We start from the raw sequence: 17,356 nt of genomic DNA, 5'->3' as shown, positions 1-17,356 counted from the left end.
AATAACTCAGCATTTATACACCACTGAAATGTGATTTTAACATATAGGATAGAGTATCCTATTGTATTAAAGCATTTTGATAAATCTTTCAGTACAAAGTACATTTTTTACATTATGAGTCATTCCTCAGTGAAACGTATTTGGAAAACAGTAAATGATGGCAAACTGCTTTTAAAAATAGTTTCATGAGGAATGTTAATAATGTAAAAAAAAAGGTCTTTACTCTTTGTCACTCTTTATTCCCCCCCTAATACTTATCATTCCACAATGAATTATGTCCCTTGTGACAGGATATACTGAACCATTTTTAAACATAAAATGTAAGAAGGAAAAAAATATGTAAAAATAGCACCAGGACTCTCAGGGGCTTACTTTAATGGAGCATTTAATATACACCTCAGGCGATTGGAGCCTCAGGTTCAAAGCACTCCAGAGACATGCATTAACAAATCCATAAAATATGCTCTGTTGTGTTTGACAGATTGTATGAGGATAAAATGCTTCCATTTGGATTATCTATTTATGGTACAGTTCAAAGCTTCATGAGTAGAACTAATATTACTACTGTCATCTAACATAATTCTAAAGTTTATTGTCTAAATTCAATGCAAAAAAAAAGTAAAAAAAAAAAAAAGATGATTTTGCTATTAAAATGGAAGAAAGCCTGAGGAAAAGATAGAGAACTTGATTTCTCAAAGCAAAAAAAATAATATTTTCAGAATACTCTCCACAGAAATATAGTATATTAGACTCAAAGTCAAAAGAGTCAAGTTGGTAGACCAGCTCTAGACTTAGGAAATTGAAAAAAATATCCAAATTCTGAGTCTCAGTTTCTCCATCTGTCAAATGGGGAAAATCAGACTTAGATCACCTTTGCCGGGGGGTATTATGTGAATCAAATGAAAAATTTCTGAAAAATATTGTAAAATTATAAATATAGGCTATTGATTGTTATACTGCTCATTAGTCCCTAGTGTTGGATTTTTTTTCTATCTTATGAAATCATATCTCTAGAACTATGACATATCTCAAAGGTTATCTAATCCAACTCTTATATTATGAATGAATTACAATCCCTTCAAACTCAACATATCAGGAAGACAGAATAAAAGCAAAGACAGAATAAAAGCAATGAAAGAATGAATTTAGCATCAATTTAGCCTTGAGTTCAAAAACACTATCACATTCCTGAGTAAGAATTTTAGCTAAGTGATTTAATTTTTCTTGGCTTTAGAGACAATAAGTTAATACTCTAGGTAGAACACCAAACTAAATGTCAGAAAGATCTGAATTTAAATCCAGGAAGATACTTAGTAACTGTGTTACTGTTTGCCTCAGTTTCTTCATCTTAGTTCTAGAATCTTGAAACTCGAAATCAAAATTTTAAGCTGGCAAGGATTTTAGAAAATATAAATGCAATGGTAGTATTTTAATCTGACTCAGGCCCCATTGTAGGTAGTAAAACAGAACCATTCTTTTACCAAGGGAAAAAGCTCCCTTGTCTAGTTTTATTTTATTTAGGCTTTGTAAGTAAAAAGAGTTCTATCAATCCAGAACAGGGATTGCTTTAGTGTGTGAAAGAAATCCCTTTACACTTGTAATACCTATTCCTCTCTAGCTCTTAACTGACTCTTTCTGAATAAATTTAAATAAATAGATTCTGACAAAAAAAAAAAATGGACTTCTCTCAGGTCAGTTGATCAGTTCTTTGAGGAAAAGGGCATAGGATGGGGAAGAGGAGACCAAGAGATAAATCACAGGATTGACAGTAAATAACTCTGTTTGGACAACCTGCTGGTTTTCCAAATCCTCTTTGATAATAAAGATTTTTAAGGTACCTTGATCTCCACAGATTCTATACTTTGCAAAAGAAGAGAGAAGACTAATGAAGCATAACTGCCATGGTAAAAGCCTGGCATCCTGCATGTAATCTACCATACTTGCACTATTTCCACCATATGGATGGTATTTCAACAAAAAGTACTTATTAATTAAAATTCTTACCTTTTTTGAGTAACTAGTAGTAAACCACATCCAAAATAAACTAAAGATAAAAATTTTCTACAATCTCCTTTCTTCTGAATTTCCATTTTCATTGTCATGAATTTGCTTTTAGCTTCAGAATGATCCTGGAAGAATAAAAAGTCTTATCTCATTGATATGAAAGTCTAGAGAAAATATGGTAATTTAGAAGAATTTTATTTATTCATACATTAATTCTTCTAATTCAGGAATATCGTGCTTTCACAGATACAATTTATAATCAGTCACTTCCAGTGAAATCCCTACTCATCATTAACCAATGCTGCAAAATATAATACAGTATTTTAAAGTCAACAACCACAACAGCAAAAATTAGATTATACAATCCTCAAAGTACACCTGTGGAGCAAGTCACTTCATTCAGCAGAGTTAGCTGGGCTATGGGATGGGGAATTGGGAGGAGGGAAATACAATGCTGTTCTTTGTAATGTTCACCACCTTAACAAGTAGCAATCCTAATAAAATCTGAAGTTACAATAAAATATAACTATGATTAGGAGAAACATAAAATTAAAAATTTTAGATCTCTTTGGTCATCTAGTTTAAAGCCCTTGCTTTATAGATAAGGAAACTGAAACCTGGAGAGATTAAGAGACTTCTTGTCCAGGAAAGCAGGTGGAAAAGGGGATCAGAGAAATGGTGGGGTGTTCATAGAAAGATGGATTGGGGAAGACAGAAGTCAGAAGCAAAACACTTTTGAGCAAGAACAGGCTAACAGGAGAAAGATAATAGAATAAATGGGGAAAATAGGAAGGAAGGAAATAAAGATAGCAATCATAATTGTGAAAAAAAAAAAAAAGAAGCAAATTTCTGTAATAAAAGATCTCATTTCTCAAATACATAAAGAAATAAATCAAATTTACATAAAAAGAACCATTCCCAACTGACAAATGATTTTTTAAAATGGACAGTCAGGTTTCAGATAAAGTACTTAAAGCTACCTATAGCCATATGAAAAAATGCTTTAAATCATTATGGATTGGAGAAATGCAAATTAAAACAATGCCAAAGTACTACACTTCATACAAATTGGCTAAAAAGAGAGAAAAGACTGACAAATGGAAAAGTGGATATAGGAAAACTGAGACCCTAATGCACTGTTGGTGGAGTTCTGAACTGATTCAACTATTAAAGCAATTTGGAACTATGCCCAAATATTTATAGCTCTTTTCTAGTGGCAAAGAATTGGAAATTCAGGGATTGCCCATCAATTAGGGGGAGTGACCGAATAATTTGTGATACATGATTGTGACAGAATATTATTGTGATATAAAAAAATGATGAGCTAGATGCTCTCAGAAAAATCTGGGCTTGCATGAACTGATAAAGAGTGAAATGAGTAGAACTAGGAGAACATTGTAAGATGATCAAATGTGAATGACTTAGCTAATTTGAGCAAAATATTGATCAAGATAACTCTGAAGAAATTTTGATGAAAAATGTTATCTATTCCCAGAGAAAAGATTAATGGAGCCTAAACATAGAAGCATACTTTTTAAAAACTTTTCAAAAATTTTTTTCTTGGCTTTTTATTTTGGTCTGCATTTTCTTTTACAACATGACTAAAATGAGAATTTGTTTTGCATGGCTGCACATGTATAACCTATATCAAAATTGCTTGCCTTCTCAGTGAAAGGAATGGAGAGGAAGAGAGAAAATTTGGAACTCAATATCAAAAACAAATGTTGAAAATTGTTTGTAGGAAATAAAATACTAAATTTAGAGAACTTTTTTCTGAATTTGAACTTAAGTCCTCTGACTTTCGAATCTAGTATCCTTTATACTACACACCTTTTCTCCATAATTTCAAAATTTGGCCTTGACATTAAGGAAAAGTAAATAAAAATCATGCAGTACAATCTTTAGTTTAAAAATGTATATATTTGTAAATTTACATTCATGCCATTTCAAATACAAATTAGTATTATGTAGAGAAAATGTGGTAGCATATATAAAGTATTATGTTTAGAGTCAGAAAAAAACTGAGTAAAAATCTGGGCAAAGTCCTTAACCTTTATGTACTTGGGATAACTTCCTTGAGTTAATCTACTAAATGATAAGCAAATTATGGATCTGCATTAGTAGAGAGAGCCCTCAAACAATATTTAAGAAAGAACAAGTCTCTTTTGCATATTAGTTTTTTTTTATACAGGAAAAAATGTCAATTTAGGTATATTAAATTCTACCATAGGTCATTAATAAGTCAGACTTATATTAGCATAATATAAGATAAATACTAATACTTTTTTAATCCAGAAGGAATTTATAAATTTTTATTATGACAGCAAGAAAACAGAAGAATATGAAGGTTACATATACTTTAAAATTATGATAGCAAAGTAACTGAGGAAATTTAGGAGAAGATAATAGAGAATCAGAAAGAAAATCATAGAACTTTAATGTGAGATATTGCAATGGTCAGGAAGTCATATCCCCTTATTTAAAAAATAAAGAAACTGAGTCTCAGCAAAATTAAACTTCAATATAAAAACATCAAGCTATAATCTGAAAATGTGATCTATAAGTATGACTTTCAGTTTCACTTAAAATTAGATTTTAAAGAGTTTAAAATGTCACATTTGAATGTAAACACAAGCCAAGCTTAGAATAAGTGAGATAATTAGCCAATGTAAATTGCTTCCCATTATTTGTTTTCACTTTCATAATCAGTTACTGGTTCTGAGTGTTCAGATTTAGAAGCATATGATAGAAGAGTCATCGAATAGCTTCAGTTTTTAAAAACATTTTAAAAATCAGCAGTTCCACTTTCTAAAGCAGCTAAATGAAAGTGAATAAAAGGAAAAGAATGTTTATAGTTTCTATAGGTCATATGATACATACCTGCTTTGTCCCCCTTTCAATGAGTGCTAATCCATATATAAATAGTAATGTCAGATAATAATCCATATTTAACTGATGTTCCTAAAAGTAAAAAAGGTATTTTTAAAAGATCATTTCCTGATATTTATGAGATTTGTTCAAGCTTTCTAGACTGAGAAATAACTAAGACCTGTCAAATAACAATTTATGCAGTAAAAATGATTGTCAACCATTAATTACTGCACAGAATTAATAAAATACTATTTGAGATGCATTTGACAACTTCACCTGGGGGTGGAGAGAAAGATATTTATGCAAAGTAGAAGAGTCAAAAGTCTTGAAACAAAACATTGTCTAGGATTAGATGAAAAATTAAAAGGAATACCAATGAGGTTTATTTGTTATAATTCTAAACATATCAATAGTTTCTGTTTTTCATTTAAATTATTGCCCTTCTTAAAAGTTCTAGCTTTGCATAGGGCTTTGTAGTTTCTAGCAATAAACTCCGTGATACATAAAGGTTTTCAGCTCATCCTATTATGTAGAAAGCTTCTTTCTTTTAGGATAAGAAATGGAACCATGTATATTTTGTAATTAAGGAGCTTTAAAATGTCAATGTATAAGGGATAACACTATTTAAAATCATCCCATCCTCCTTGCAGGTATTGGATTGATAAATTCTGTGGTTCCTTCCAATTTAAAAAATAATACTTTTATCTATGTTATACATTAAAATCATCTATATTTTCCAATGTATTTCTATTGAGTGAACTGTGGAGACCACGAAGATAAAAGCATTTGGAGTGATAAAAAATGATTTAATTCAGTGTGTCTCAAGCAATTCCTTTGGACTTATCTATTCAATCACTAATAAGTTGCTATTTGTATTGGTAGAAAAAATTACCAAACATAATATAATTATAGAACATACTTCACATATTTAAATATGCTTATCTTATTCTCTTACTAAACTATAAGCTTCAAAAGGGAAGGAATGGAGTCTATCAAAACTTTGTATCTCCTTCAGTATACAGAACACTATTCTATATACAGTAGGTATTTAATAAAATGTCTGGTGGATAAAGATATAGTGGTAATATAACTTCTATCCTATAACTACATTAGAAGGAAAAATCAGTTTAAAAAATCCAAGGAAGAAAATATAGCTTCATCTATCACAAATAAGAAAATCCCTACCAATAGTATGGACCTCTCATTACTTCAGAAGAAGAACTTGGTAGAGAAGGTGAACAGAGAGGGCCCGCTTTAGACTTCAGTCACATAATCAGGCAGGCACCATATGGTGGAAAAAGACAGTTGTCTACGTGCCCTACTCTTTGAAGTAAGAAAGAGATCACCCATAAGCTCAGAGCAAGCAGATATGGGATTTGGTCTGATGAAAAGTGTAGTACAAGTTAATTGCTTCATAGTTCCAAAAAGGAAAGACTTACATTACAATTAGCAGCTTGCATTTTCTCAAGCATCCTATCCAGCTGTGTGATCAATACCTCTAAAGATAGACTGGGAACTGCTTGCACCCCTTTGAGACTGTCAGCTGCACCATCATCACTCTGTGGAAAAAGTTGAATTGAAAATATTTTAAAATTAGCATCAATTTCTATGTATTTTATTTTTAAATGCTTCCAATAAAGTTTCTTTGTATAAAGTGTCCAAATATATGAGGGATACTTCCAGTAGTTACAGCAAAAATAGGGTTACCCATTTCTATTCTAACTAGAAGGTATGAATCCCATTGCCATTGCCTACCCAGGATGAAAATCTCAGTCTTTCAGGATTTACTTATGATAGGCAGCTTGTCAGTATGCATTTATTGCATGTTTATGGGTAGCAAGGTACTCAGTGGATGAAGTGTTGGACCTGGAGACAGGCAGACTCCTTACTAAGTCTAGATATGTCCTAGTTGTGTGACCATGGGCAAGTCAACCCCATTTCCTCATTTTCCTTGTCTGTAAAGTGAACTGGAGAAGGAAATGACAAACCATTTTTGTTTTCCTTGCCAAGAAAATTCCAAATGGGATCATGAAGAATCAGATACAACCAAAAAATGAATGAACAACAACATTATGCATTTACCATATGCTAGGGACTGTGCTAAATACTGAAGAAGACAAGAAGGGGGGAAAAATTAAAATGTCTGCCTTCAAGAAGCTCCCATTCTAATGAGAGAGATGTCCTGCAAACTACTAAGTGCATCCGAGATATGTGCAGTGTAAATGAAGACAGTGGTCAGGTGGTGGCAGTAGTCAGTCAACCAGCATTTATGCAATGAGATAAATAGAGATCATGTGTATATACTCACACATATGTATGTATGTCAGGCATTGGGCTAAGCCCTAGAAATACAAAGAAACAGACAGCTCTGAAGGAGCTCACAGTCCAGCAAGAGAAACATATACACAAGGTATATTCAAAACATATTGGATAAGGAGCAAGGCACTTAGCATTAAGAAGAATCAAGAAAAGAAAGTCTTCTTATAAACAGTGGGACTTTGGAGACACCTAAAGGGAGTTGGAGACAGCAAGAGATGGAAAGGAAGAGGAAGAGAAGCCCAAGCGTGGTAAACAGAGAATGAAAATGCTGGGAGGCAGGACATGAAGGTCTTGTATGAGAAACAACGAGGCAGCCAATGTTACAGGGTCATTATAGCCAGGATGGGTGAGTATTGAGGACCACGCTTAAGTTTGGAACCCAGAAAGCCTGTAAAGGGTTCAAGGGGACTGTACCTTTAAGGGGCAGGGAGGTTCTCCAAAGACCCCCACAGCTGTGAATCATAGCACATTTGAGAGATTAAAAGACTATTTGGTTCTCACAAAGTTAAGAAGTTGTAAATCAGCCTTTACTGTTATTTTACACTCTGAGAAAATGGACCAACTCAAGGAACACATGACCCTGGCAATCTGAGATATCTGTCTGGAGGTCATAAAACCCATTTACTGAAGCAGATGTTGCTTGCAAAAGAATGTATGCTTTTATTTTAATAACCTTGCTGAACTTAAAAAATATATATATATTCTGTATTGGTAATAAAATAAATGGAGTGGTTCAGAGGTTTTCACTGTCATTCTCTCACATGACACAATCTATTCTGCTGGTCAGAATTAAATCCCCAGCAGCCATTAACAGGTGGTTCCCATAACAGGTAGGGATACGGGAGGTATAAGAAAACTGGAAAGGAAGCAGCATCAAGCAAACCAGAGCCAGCAGAACTTCAGACTGGACCTCAGAACCAGCTGGCCATCATATCATTCTCTTGGGGAACTTGGTAATGTTTCACAGTTAAGGAACAATGGAGTTGTGTGGGACCATCATTTTTACTGGAAGTAATAGTACTTCTTCAAGATTTTTATCAATTTACAAGTATATTTATGCATCCTTTATCCATATAAGTACAGCATTAATAGAAGGATTAATAGAATTAACAGTAATCTCCAGGATACAAGGTGTTCAGACAGTCTGAAAGAGATAGACTAATGACAGAGACTTCCTTCCCTTAACCCAACCAAAGAAGGGATCTTTCCATAAACTTGATAAGCATCTGTCCCTTGTCTCTAGTATCCTATTTACATTCTGAGGAAGGGACCTTTCCATAAACATGAGAGACATATGTCTCCATGACAGTCTCTCTGCCAATAACAATGAACTTTGGTTCACATAGTACACTGATGCTTTTCAAATGTCAATTTTGTATATATCAAACAAGCAATAAGCATTTCTTGAATACCTACTATGTGTCAAGTTCTGTGACATCTCAGGGCTAAGGATAGTCCTGATCCTAATGCAGCTCACATTCCATTAGGGTAAATAACATGCAAATAAACAAAGATTAGACTAGATATATAAAACAAATACAAGGAAACATTAGGAGGAAGAGTACTAGGAAGCAGAGACAATCAAGAATCGCTTCATGTAAGGGGCAGCCAGATGGCACTGTGGATCAAGAATCAGACCCGGAATCAGGACAACCCAAGCTTAAATCTGGCCTCAGACACTCACTCAAAATTAACTTACTGTGTGTTCTTGTCCAAGTCACTTAACTCCAATTGCCTCCCTCCCCCACCAAAAGAATTTCTTCATGTAGAAAATATGACTTCAGAGTCCTTAACCCTTATAACAGCAATTCTACACAGACTGTCTTCTTGAGAACATACATAATTTAACTAGAGTGATGGTTTTGACTATTAATTAGTCTATTTGACTAATTTTTGGTCACTATGAAATCTGTATACTGATATACTGATGTATACATCAGTAATGATCAACCATTACCTTTATAAGAGAATAAAAGGTGGAGAGGAAGAGAAGTCCAAGCATGGAGCACAGTCAGTGAAAATGCTTGGAGTCAATAGATGGAAGGTCTTATCTGAGAAACAAGAAGGAGGCTTTGAAATCCCCACTCTGAGTCAGAAAGTCACTTAACTTCCTCATGCTTCAATTCCCTTAATTGAAAAATGAGAGCCTGGGACTAGAGACCTTTGATGTCCCTTCAAACCATAGAACTGTATAATCCTATGGTCCTATGATTCCAAAAGACAGAGATGAGCAAGGATACTGCCATGGAAGACAGTGAGCATTAAGTCACTGATACAGATGAAGTGTCAAGTGAGATAACTAACAAGGATAGTTGGATAGTTGGATAATATATAGCTAACCACATGGTACTATGGAAAGAGCAACAGATCTGAAGTCAGAGAACCTGGTCTAAACTCTTACTTCTGCCATTTAGTACTTGTATGATTTAGATAAGTCACTAAATCTCTTTGGTCCAACGTCCTCAAATATAAAATGAAAGGATTGAATTAAATGGTTCCAAAGTTCCTTTTCAGCTTTAAAGCTATGATTTCATGACTAAGGTACGTACACACAAGGGAAGCTTAATTTTTCATTATATAAAAATATGAAAAAAAAATGTATAAAAGCTAGTGATCATTTACAAAAGATACTATTGCTGTTGTTTGTCCTTTGTTTTCAAAGAAGACCGTGACATGTGGGGAGATGATGCCATGGCATTCCAGTGAATTGGATTTAACTGAGGAACAGCTGTCTATGCAAGGTCACCTGCCTCACTTTCCCCTCTAGAGCCATGTAGGTCCAATGGCCAGATATAAATCAGGACAACTGGCGATGGCCCTGGATGCAGTGGGAGACCTTGGCCTTTTTAAGGTAAAGTCTAACAAAAGATAGTAACCACATGGTTTTTTAAATATTAAAATACAATCCAACAATTATTAAGGTGATGGTTCATCATTATTGGTGCACACAGATTTCACAGTGACCAAAATTAGCCAAATAGGCTAATTAAGTCAGGCCATCATGTATGTTCTCAAGAAGAAATTACCTAAACAAAGTTGCTCTTAGGAGGATTAAGGAATCTCAAGGCAGCTAAGCAGCATAATGAATAGAATGCTAGGCCTGAAGTAAAAAACAATTCATCTAGCCTCAGACACTTACTATTTGTGTGACTGTGGACAAATCACTTAACTGTTTGCCTTAGTTTCTTTATCTGTAAAATGAACCGGAGAAGAAAATGACAAACTATTCCAATGACTCTGCCAAAAGTATTCCAAATGGGGTCACAAAGAGCCAGAAATGAATCAACAACAAATGAATTTTATAAGTGACTATACTGAATTCTCATTTCTTTGAAATAAATTTTATTTTCCTTTGAAAAGTACAAACATTATAATGTAGAAAGAAAACCACAAATCAATACTTCAACAGAGCTGTAGTCTCATAGATGTGGATATTCTGGGGTTTGTTTTTAATATTTAGATCACTGATCCATTTAGATTTTTATTATATTGAACAGAGTATTGCTGGTCTGCCACCATGCCAGTCTTTGCCAAAATACTATCAAGTTTTCAGAACAGATGTTATTGAATAAAGAATAGTTTCCCTAGAGTTCCAGGATGCAAGGTTTGTCAAACCTCAGATTACTTTTATGTATCTGGCTCTAGCTCATTATGATTTAATCTATTTCCATGATATTTTATCTAGTTTCTAAACAGTACCAGAATTTGACATGTGTAGCTCTTTTTCCTATCTTATTTTTAGTTTTTTTTCCCACATGTAAAACACTAGTCAAATTCCATATTTGAAAGCTACATATATTTTATATAGTTATGTAATTTTAAAAAGCAGAATGGCATAGTTAATAATTATTTTAAGCCATGTCTCTTATACAAAAACACTAATTAAAAGGCTACAAATGGCCCACATGCAGTCAATGTAAAAACCTTCCCATTAGCAATATTTATCATACTGTTTACACCTTGAGAACATTGTGCATCAAAAATTATACATGAATTTTCAGATAGTAATATTTAAAATTCAACATTCTCAGACCAAGTCCATAATTTTATGTTCCACACAATTTCTGAGGTAGGTAGATGGCTCGGTTGAAGGAGCATTGGGTCTGAAGTCAGAAAGACTTGAGTGCAAATCCAGCCTAATCCAGGTTTAAGAATTTTGTAATCCTGGACAAGTCACTTAATCTCTGCCTCAGTTTCTTCAACTATAAAATGGGATCACAACAGCATCTAACTCACAGTATTATTATGAGGATCAAATAAATTAATATCTGTAAAGCACTTCACACAGTGCTTGGCACAAAATCAATCTTTAATAAATGCTTGTCCCCCATTTACCTACCCTTAGCAAATGAAAATATGTACATAGAATCAAAGTACAATTTCATAGCATCAAGTGCAAGAATCAAAATCAATAATTATTAAAGGTAAAAGAATTGGAAAACAAATCTTATTTTCAAAAAATATATTGTATTGCTTCCTTATGTTGTTATTTTAATACCACTGTTAACTAAGACAAAGTCCTGGTTTCCTGAGTGGACTATTCAACATACCACCTAAGATTTAAATATTACCCTCTTCTCTAGTACCAGAGTCCTTCACCTCAACAAGTCCACTGAGACTCAAAACTGTCAGGACTTCATTTTCACTAAAGATAAGTTTCCTCATTAACACTTAAAAGAGATTGATATACCTTTAATATTCACTGAAAGCTAGAAAGTGTGACCCTGGGCAAGTCACACAATCCTGTTTACTTCAATTTCCTCATCTATAAAATGACCTGGAGAAAGAAATGGAAAATCACTCCAATATCTTTATTAAGAAAATTTCAAGTGGGTAAGAGTTAGGCACAATTGAAAAATCAACTGAAAAACAAGAAAGTGTAAGCCCCTGGAAAAAGATGCTAAAGTCCTTAAAACTAGAAAAATTCCACTCAACTCTTCCAAACCCCTCTATGAAGAGTCCATCATTTTTAAGTGGAAAACAGCACTCTCTCTTACAACTGCTTCCCACTGTTTCACAGCAATTAATCTCAGTCTTACCATTCCCCAGTGCTCATCTCCCCTCAAGTCTACTGTTTCCAGGTTCCCATCCAAGTCTGCCAGTCCTGTACATTGTACTGTCTGAAATTCCTTATCTACCATTAAAAAATTTCCCTTCATCCTAAAACCTTTTTTTCTCAGCTGTTTTTCATTTCCTTGCACTCAATATACACCTACTTTTCCTCAGAAAATACTGTATTCCTGCCCATCTTCTCCAATACAGTTATACTATCACTTATTTCCTCCTCTTTTCCCTTAAACTTGTGCTGGAAGACAACCTAGTTCTTTGCTTCCTTCTGTCATTTGTTACCATTCCTGTTGCCTTACTCATTCTTGTGTCATTCTGTGGGGTTCACTATGAACAGATGTATCATCTGATTCATTTTGTAAGGGCAGTTATCTGCCAGACTTGGATCATTCTCCTTCCTTCACAAGGAATTTAGCACTTGGTTTCAAAGTCTAATTCTCCACCCTAACTCTTGCCCTTATTCTTGAGGATTTCTATACACTTGATGTTCCTTCTAACTACCAGGAATCCTAGTTCCTCAGTCTCCTTACCTATGACCAATACCTTTACTCATAATCTTTTCTTTTTTTTCTTTTTTTATTTTTTATTAACAAGTATTTATTTTTTTCCCCTCTCCTCTCCACCACTCAGGGGAAAAGGAAAGGAAAACAAAACCCTTCCTAATGCCTTACTATCTTTTGTTTGTGGTTGTTGCTGCTGCTGCTACTATCATTTCAATCCTAAACCATTTCTCTTTGTGACCCTATTTGGGATTTTCTTGGCAAAGGTACCAGAGTAGTTTGCTGTTTCCTTCTCTAGCTCATTTACAGATGAGGAAACTGAGGCTTGAGTGACTTTCCTCGGGTGATACAACTGTCTGAGGCCAGATATGAACTCAAAAACAAGAGGCTTCCCGACTTCAGGACTGGTACTCTATCTGTTAATGCTATCTAACTGCTCCCTTACTACCCTTAACCCAGTACTTTATCTTCATCTCCATTTACTCTACCTCCCAATCCTTTTCAAGACTATTAAAACTACACTAGTTACACTCTTAAATCTTTGATGAAGCAACTCAATTCTACTCTATCCTCTGCCCTTAATTCCCTTCCTCTAGTAAAACAGAGCTAATCAGGGCTTGCCAAAACCTCCACCCACCCTGGATTACTATCATCATCTGTATCTTTCATTACATTCACATACTACTGAATAAAGATAGAGAACATCACAAAACTGGGCTTACTGTGCCCATTAAAAATTTATGTTACTTAAATGTTTGAATGAATGGCTTTTAAAGTGAGAGATGGTCCTCATTTTAAAATTAGATTGTTTCAGTTGTGTCTTCTCTGTGACTCCATTTTGAAGTTTTCTTGCAAAGATATTGGAGTGATTTGCCATTTCCTTCTCCAGCTCATTTTATAGATGAGGAAACTGAGGTAAATTGAGTTCAGTGACTTGCCCAGGTTACATAGCTAGTAAATGACTGAAGCTAGATTTGAATTCACGAAGACGAGTCTTTCTTATTCCTCCAACCCACAAAATGGAAAACCAGTATTTAAACATTTTTTTAAAATCTAATTTCTGAAAGAAATTTCAGCTATATTCTTATAATTTTTTTTAAAATTTATAATCCCCTTCTATGTGAAGAAACAAACCAGGAAAATGAAAATAACTGTATGCGTTAAAATAAATAAATAAATAAATAAAGTGACTACTTGCAGATCTGGGATTAGAACTCTAGATCTTCTGGTTTACTTTTTATTTGTCAATATACCATGCTCATAACAAAGTTAGTCCCTGAAGAAAAACAGCCACTCAAACCTATTTTCTAAATAGGTTTATTTAGAAAACCTAAATTATTTAAAAGGTCTCTCAGGACAGAAAAGACTATGACCTCTCCTGATTTGATAATAGCATGTATTAATACTGTGCCTACTACATGTCAGATAACATACTGAACATTTTACATATATTTTCTCATTTGATCCTCACAACAATCCTGGGAGGTGGGTTCTATTATAATTCCTTTTTACTACTGAAAAAAACTGAGACAAAATTTATAGAGAAGGAAGAGAATCATAAAACATAACAATAGAATTATACTCCGAAACACTCCCATAACCAAACAAATTATGCTTTTACCTGTACCATTTGCAAGGACAAAACTGTGTGAACAAATTCTTTGATGTGAGGATTCAAACCTCTAGGGACTGATGAAATCATTTTCAAAATCCTTCTCAATTCCAATAGACCCTTACTGGTTATGAGATCTTCATGTATGTTTTTTTCCTGTACAATATAAAAGAAATATGAATCCATTATTTCATTGCACATATTCTAATTTTCCTCACTACCAATTATTCTAAAGTTAGATGACAACCTGAACATACTACACCTGCCTGACACAGTTGAAAATTTCTAGTTTATACTATATATGTATGTGAACATATATATACATATATATGTAGCTTCTTTGTACATTATTGTTTACGCACTGTCTCCCCCCTTAGACTGTGGCCTTCTTAAGAATAGGGGCTGCCTTTTACCTTTCTTTTACTCTCTAGCACTAAGCACAGAACTTGGCACAAAGAAGATGCTTTAAAAAATATTTATCGGCTGGCTCAGTAAGCACTTAATGCTTGTTGACTAATACATGTTCATGGTCTAGCCTTACTGAAAACACACCCAAAAAATGACAGTTCTTTAAGATTTATATTTTATGTACTGCATACAAAGCAATAGCATTGTTGTAGAATTGTCAGCTGTGAATGACTTTGCTATTCTCAGAAATGCAATGATCCATGACTACTCTGAGGGACTTACGATGAAAACTTCTATCCATACCCAAAGAAATGATTGTGTTTGAATACATATTGAAGTATATTCTCTGTCTGTCTCTCTGTCTCTGTCTCTCCTGCTTGAGGATACATATATATATAAATATATATATATATATATATATATATATATATATATATATATATATATATATATTTTTTAGGGGAGGAGATGTAGGTTTTCTTTCACAACATAACTCATAGAGATGTTTTGTATAATTTCACAGATGTTTTCTTAAAAGGGGCTAAGAGTGGGGAAAGGGGAGAGAATCTGAAACTCAAAGTTTTAAAAACAAATATAAGAAAAATTGTTTTAAATGTAACTGGGGAAAATAAAAATATTTTTAATAAGGGAAAAATACTTATAGTTTACCTTTGTTATTCTTCAATTGTTTCCAACTCTTTGAGACCTCATTTGGAGTTTTCTTGACATTTTCTACTCATTTTAGATATAAGACCTTTCTCAGGGTCACATAGTGAGAAAGTTTAAGGCTAGATCTGAACTCAGGAAAATGAGTTTTCCTGACCCTAAGTTAGATACTCTTTCCACTGTACTACCTACCTCTCCCATATTTTGCCTATGGACACAAAGCTTGAGTGCAGAGGAACTATGAGATTCTTGTCACAGTTATATGATATATATAGATTTAGATATGTCCCTAATTCATAGGATTGGAGATTGAGTGCTAGAAGAGACATTAGAGACCATGGAATCTGACCCCCCCCCCAATTTTAAACATGAAAAAATTGAGACACAGGGAATCCAGCTAGTGTCCCCAGTAGGCAAATGCAGTAGGATTTGAATCCTGGTCTTCCTGAATATAAGTTCAGTGCCCAATCACCATTCTGCATTATCTCTATTCTTAAAGAATTTTCTGAGGCTCAAAGAAATTAAATGACTTTTCCATAATTATAGAATTAATAAATATAAGATATAGAGATTTGAAACCAGGTATGCCTGATTCCACTAAGCCAAGCTGAGTCATGAATATTAACTTTTGCAAAAATGGAGCTATTGCTTAAGTCACTAAATACAGAACCATTTTTAAAAATCAGCTGAATAATAACCAAAGTGCAAAATAAGCCATGTATAACAGATTTTTCTTTGTAGAAAACAAAACCTTATTCAATTAAAAATGATGGCAAAGACAATTCTAATGGCCCACTGTCAGAAGGACATGCTCTTCAAGTTGCTGTTAAAAACCTCCCTTGGATATTGCTGTGGAGCCATCTGATATTCCCCAGATGAATATTTATTAGTGACAAGTCTGAACTGCTGCTAAAAAGGAAGCTAAGTTCAAACAAAAAAATATCCTGCAGGCATCTTGCTGTGTACACTAAACCATTATTCATTTTAATGACAGGGAACAATGAATATTATGGAAATCAAGTGTAACTTAAGTTTTCCAATAACACTTTATTTTCTTTTGTAGTAGAATTAAAACATTTCACCTTTTTGACCCATCTGTACAATAACTAACTTGTGAGACCTCAGAATCTCTAATTCTATTATCTGTATAGGCAATTTGCAAATAAAACCCAAAGATCAGTTATCAGTGTATAACCATTTGGGGGTTGGGGTTTTAGTTTCTGTTTTTTTCTGAATTGTCCAAAAGAATTCAATGATATGAAAAAGTGGCCCTCTTAGCTCAGAAGACCATGGTCCTTCCTCTACCAGTACTCTGAACCTCCTGCCTGTTTCCCCAATTGATGGCCTTTGCTTTTTCCTCTCTCACTTATGAGTCACTATTAACATCTTTCCTCACAAAGCCCTTCCTCATTACCTAGAAGAATGTTCTCTCTCACCAACCTAAATGTCCTTTAAGAAATTCAATACGTATTGAAGTGTTTTTCTGTGTGCAAAGCACAGTCCTAGGTGGTGGGGCTACAAAAGGGTACACTTAAGGAGCTTATATTTTGCTATCCCCACACTTGGAATAGCTCAACTTCTGAATTTTTTGATAGCAGAACCAGAGAATTGCTTAGCAGCCATAGCAATTACATTTTGGAAAATTTCTCCAGAAAGAAATTCAGACTAAAAAGAGGCATGATAAGTTCAAAAACAAGAAAAGTGGAGCTGTCAGTTGACTTGATAGTATCACTTTGTCCCTTGCCCTGCCTCAGGCCACTCCCCATTTGGTTCCAAAATGTATATGTAAGTAATCTACTTGAAACTGGAGATGGGAAAATCTATAATATGAACCACAAAAGACTGATGATTCACTTTTACACAGAAGAATTTAGAACTATGTAAGACTGACAACTTGTTTATTTTTGTA

At 34.0% G+C, this 17,356-nt stretch overlaps 1 protein-coding gene across 3 annotated transcripts in view; it reads right to left on the bottom strand.

The window, feature by feature from the left end:
- DZIP3 (DAZ interacting zinc finger protein 3) overlaps window positions 1-17,356 on the bottom strand; it is a 111,114-nt gene that overhangs the window by 79,846 nt on the left and 13,912 nt on the right. For all 3 annotated transcript variants that reach the window (XM_074301127.1, XM_074301129.1, XM_074301128.1), the window contains exons 3-6: window positions 14,383-14,529; window positions 6,315-6,434; window positions 4,885-4,965; window positions 2,005-2,129 (exon numbers count right to left, since the gene is read on the bottom strand). In XM_074301127.1, the coding sequence (XP_074157228.1) occupies window positions 2,005-2,129; window positions 4,885-4,965; window positions 6,315-6,434; window positions 14,383-14,529 (473 nt within the window). The remainder of the gene's footprint in view (window positions 1-2,004; window positions 2,130-4,884; window positions 4,966-6,314; window positions 6,435-14,382; window positions 14,530-17,356) is intronic.

Source organism: Sminthopsis crassicaudata, chromosome 3 (genome assembly GCF_048593235.1).
Source record: "Sminthopsis crassicaudata isolate SCR6 chromosome 3, ASM4859323v1, whole genome shotgun sequence".
Lineage (NCBI taxonomy): Eukaryota > Metazoa > Chordata > Mammalia > Dasyuromorphia > Dasyuridae > Sminthopsis > Sminthopsis crassicaudata.
The sequence above is the reverse complement of the archived record's forward strand: the minus strand, read 5'-3'. Positions and strand labels throughout refer to the sequence as shown.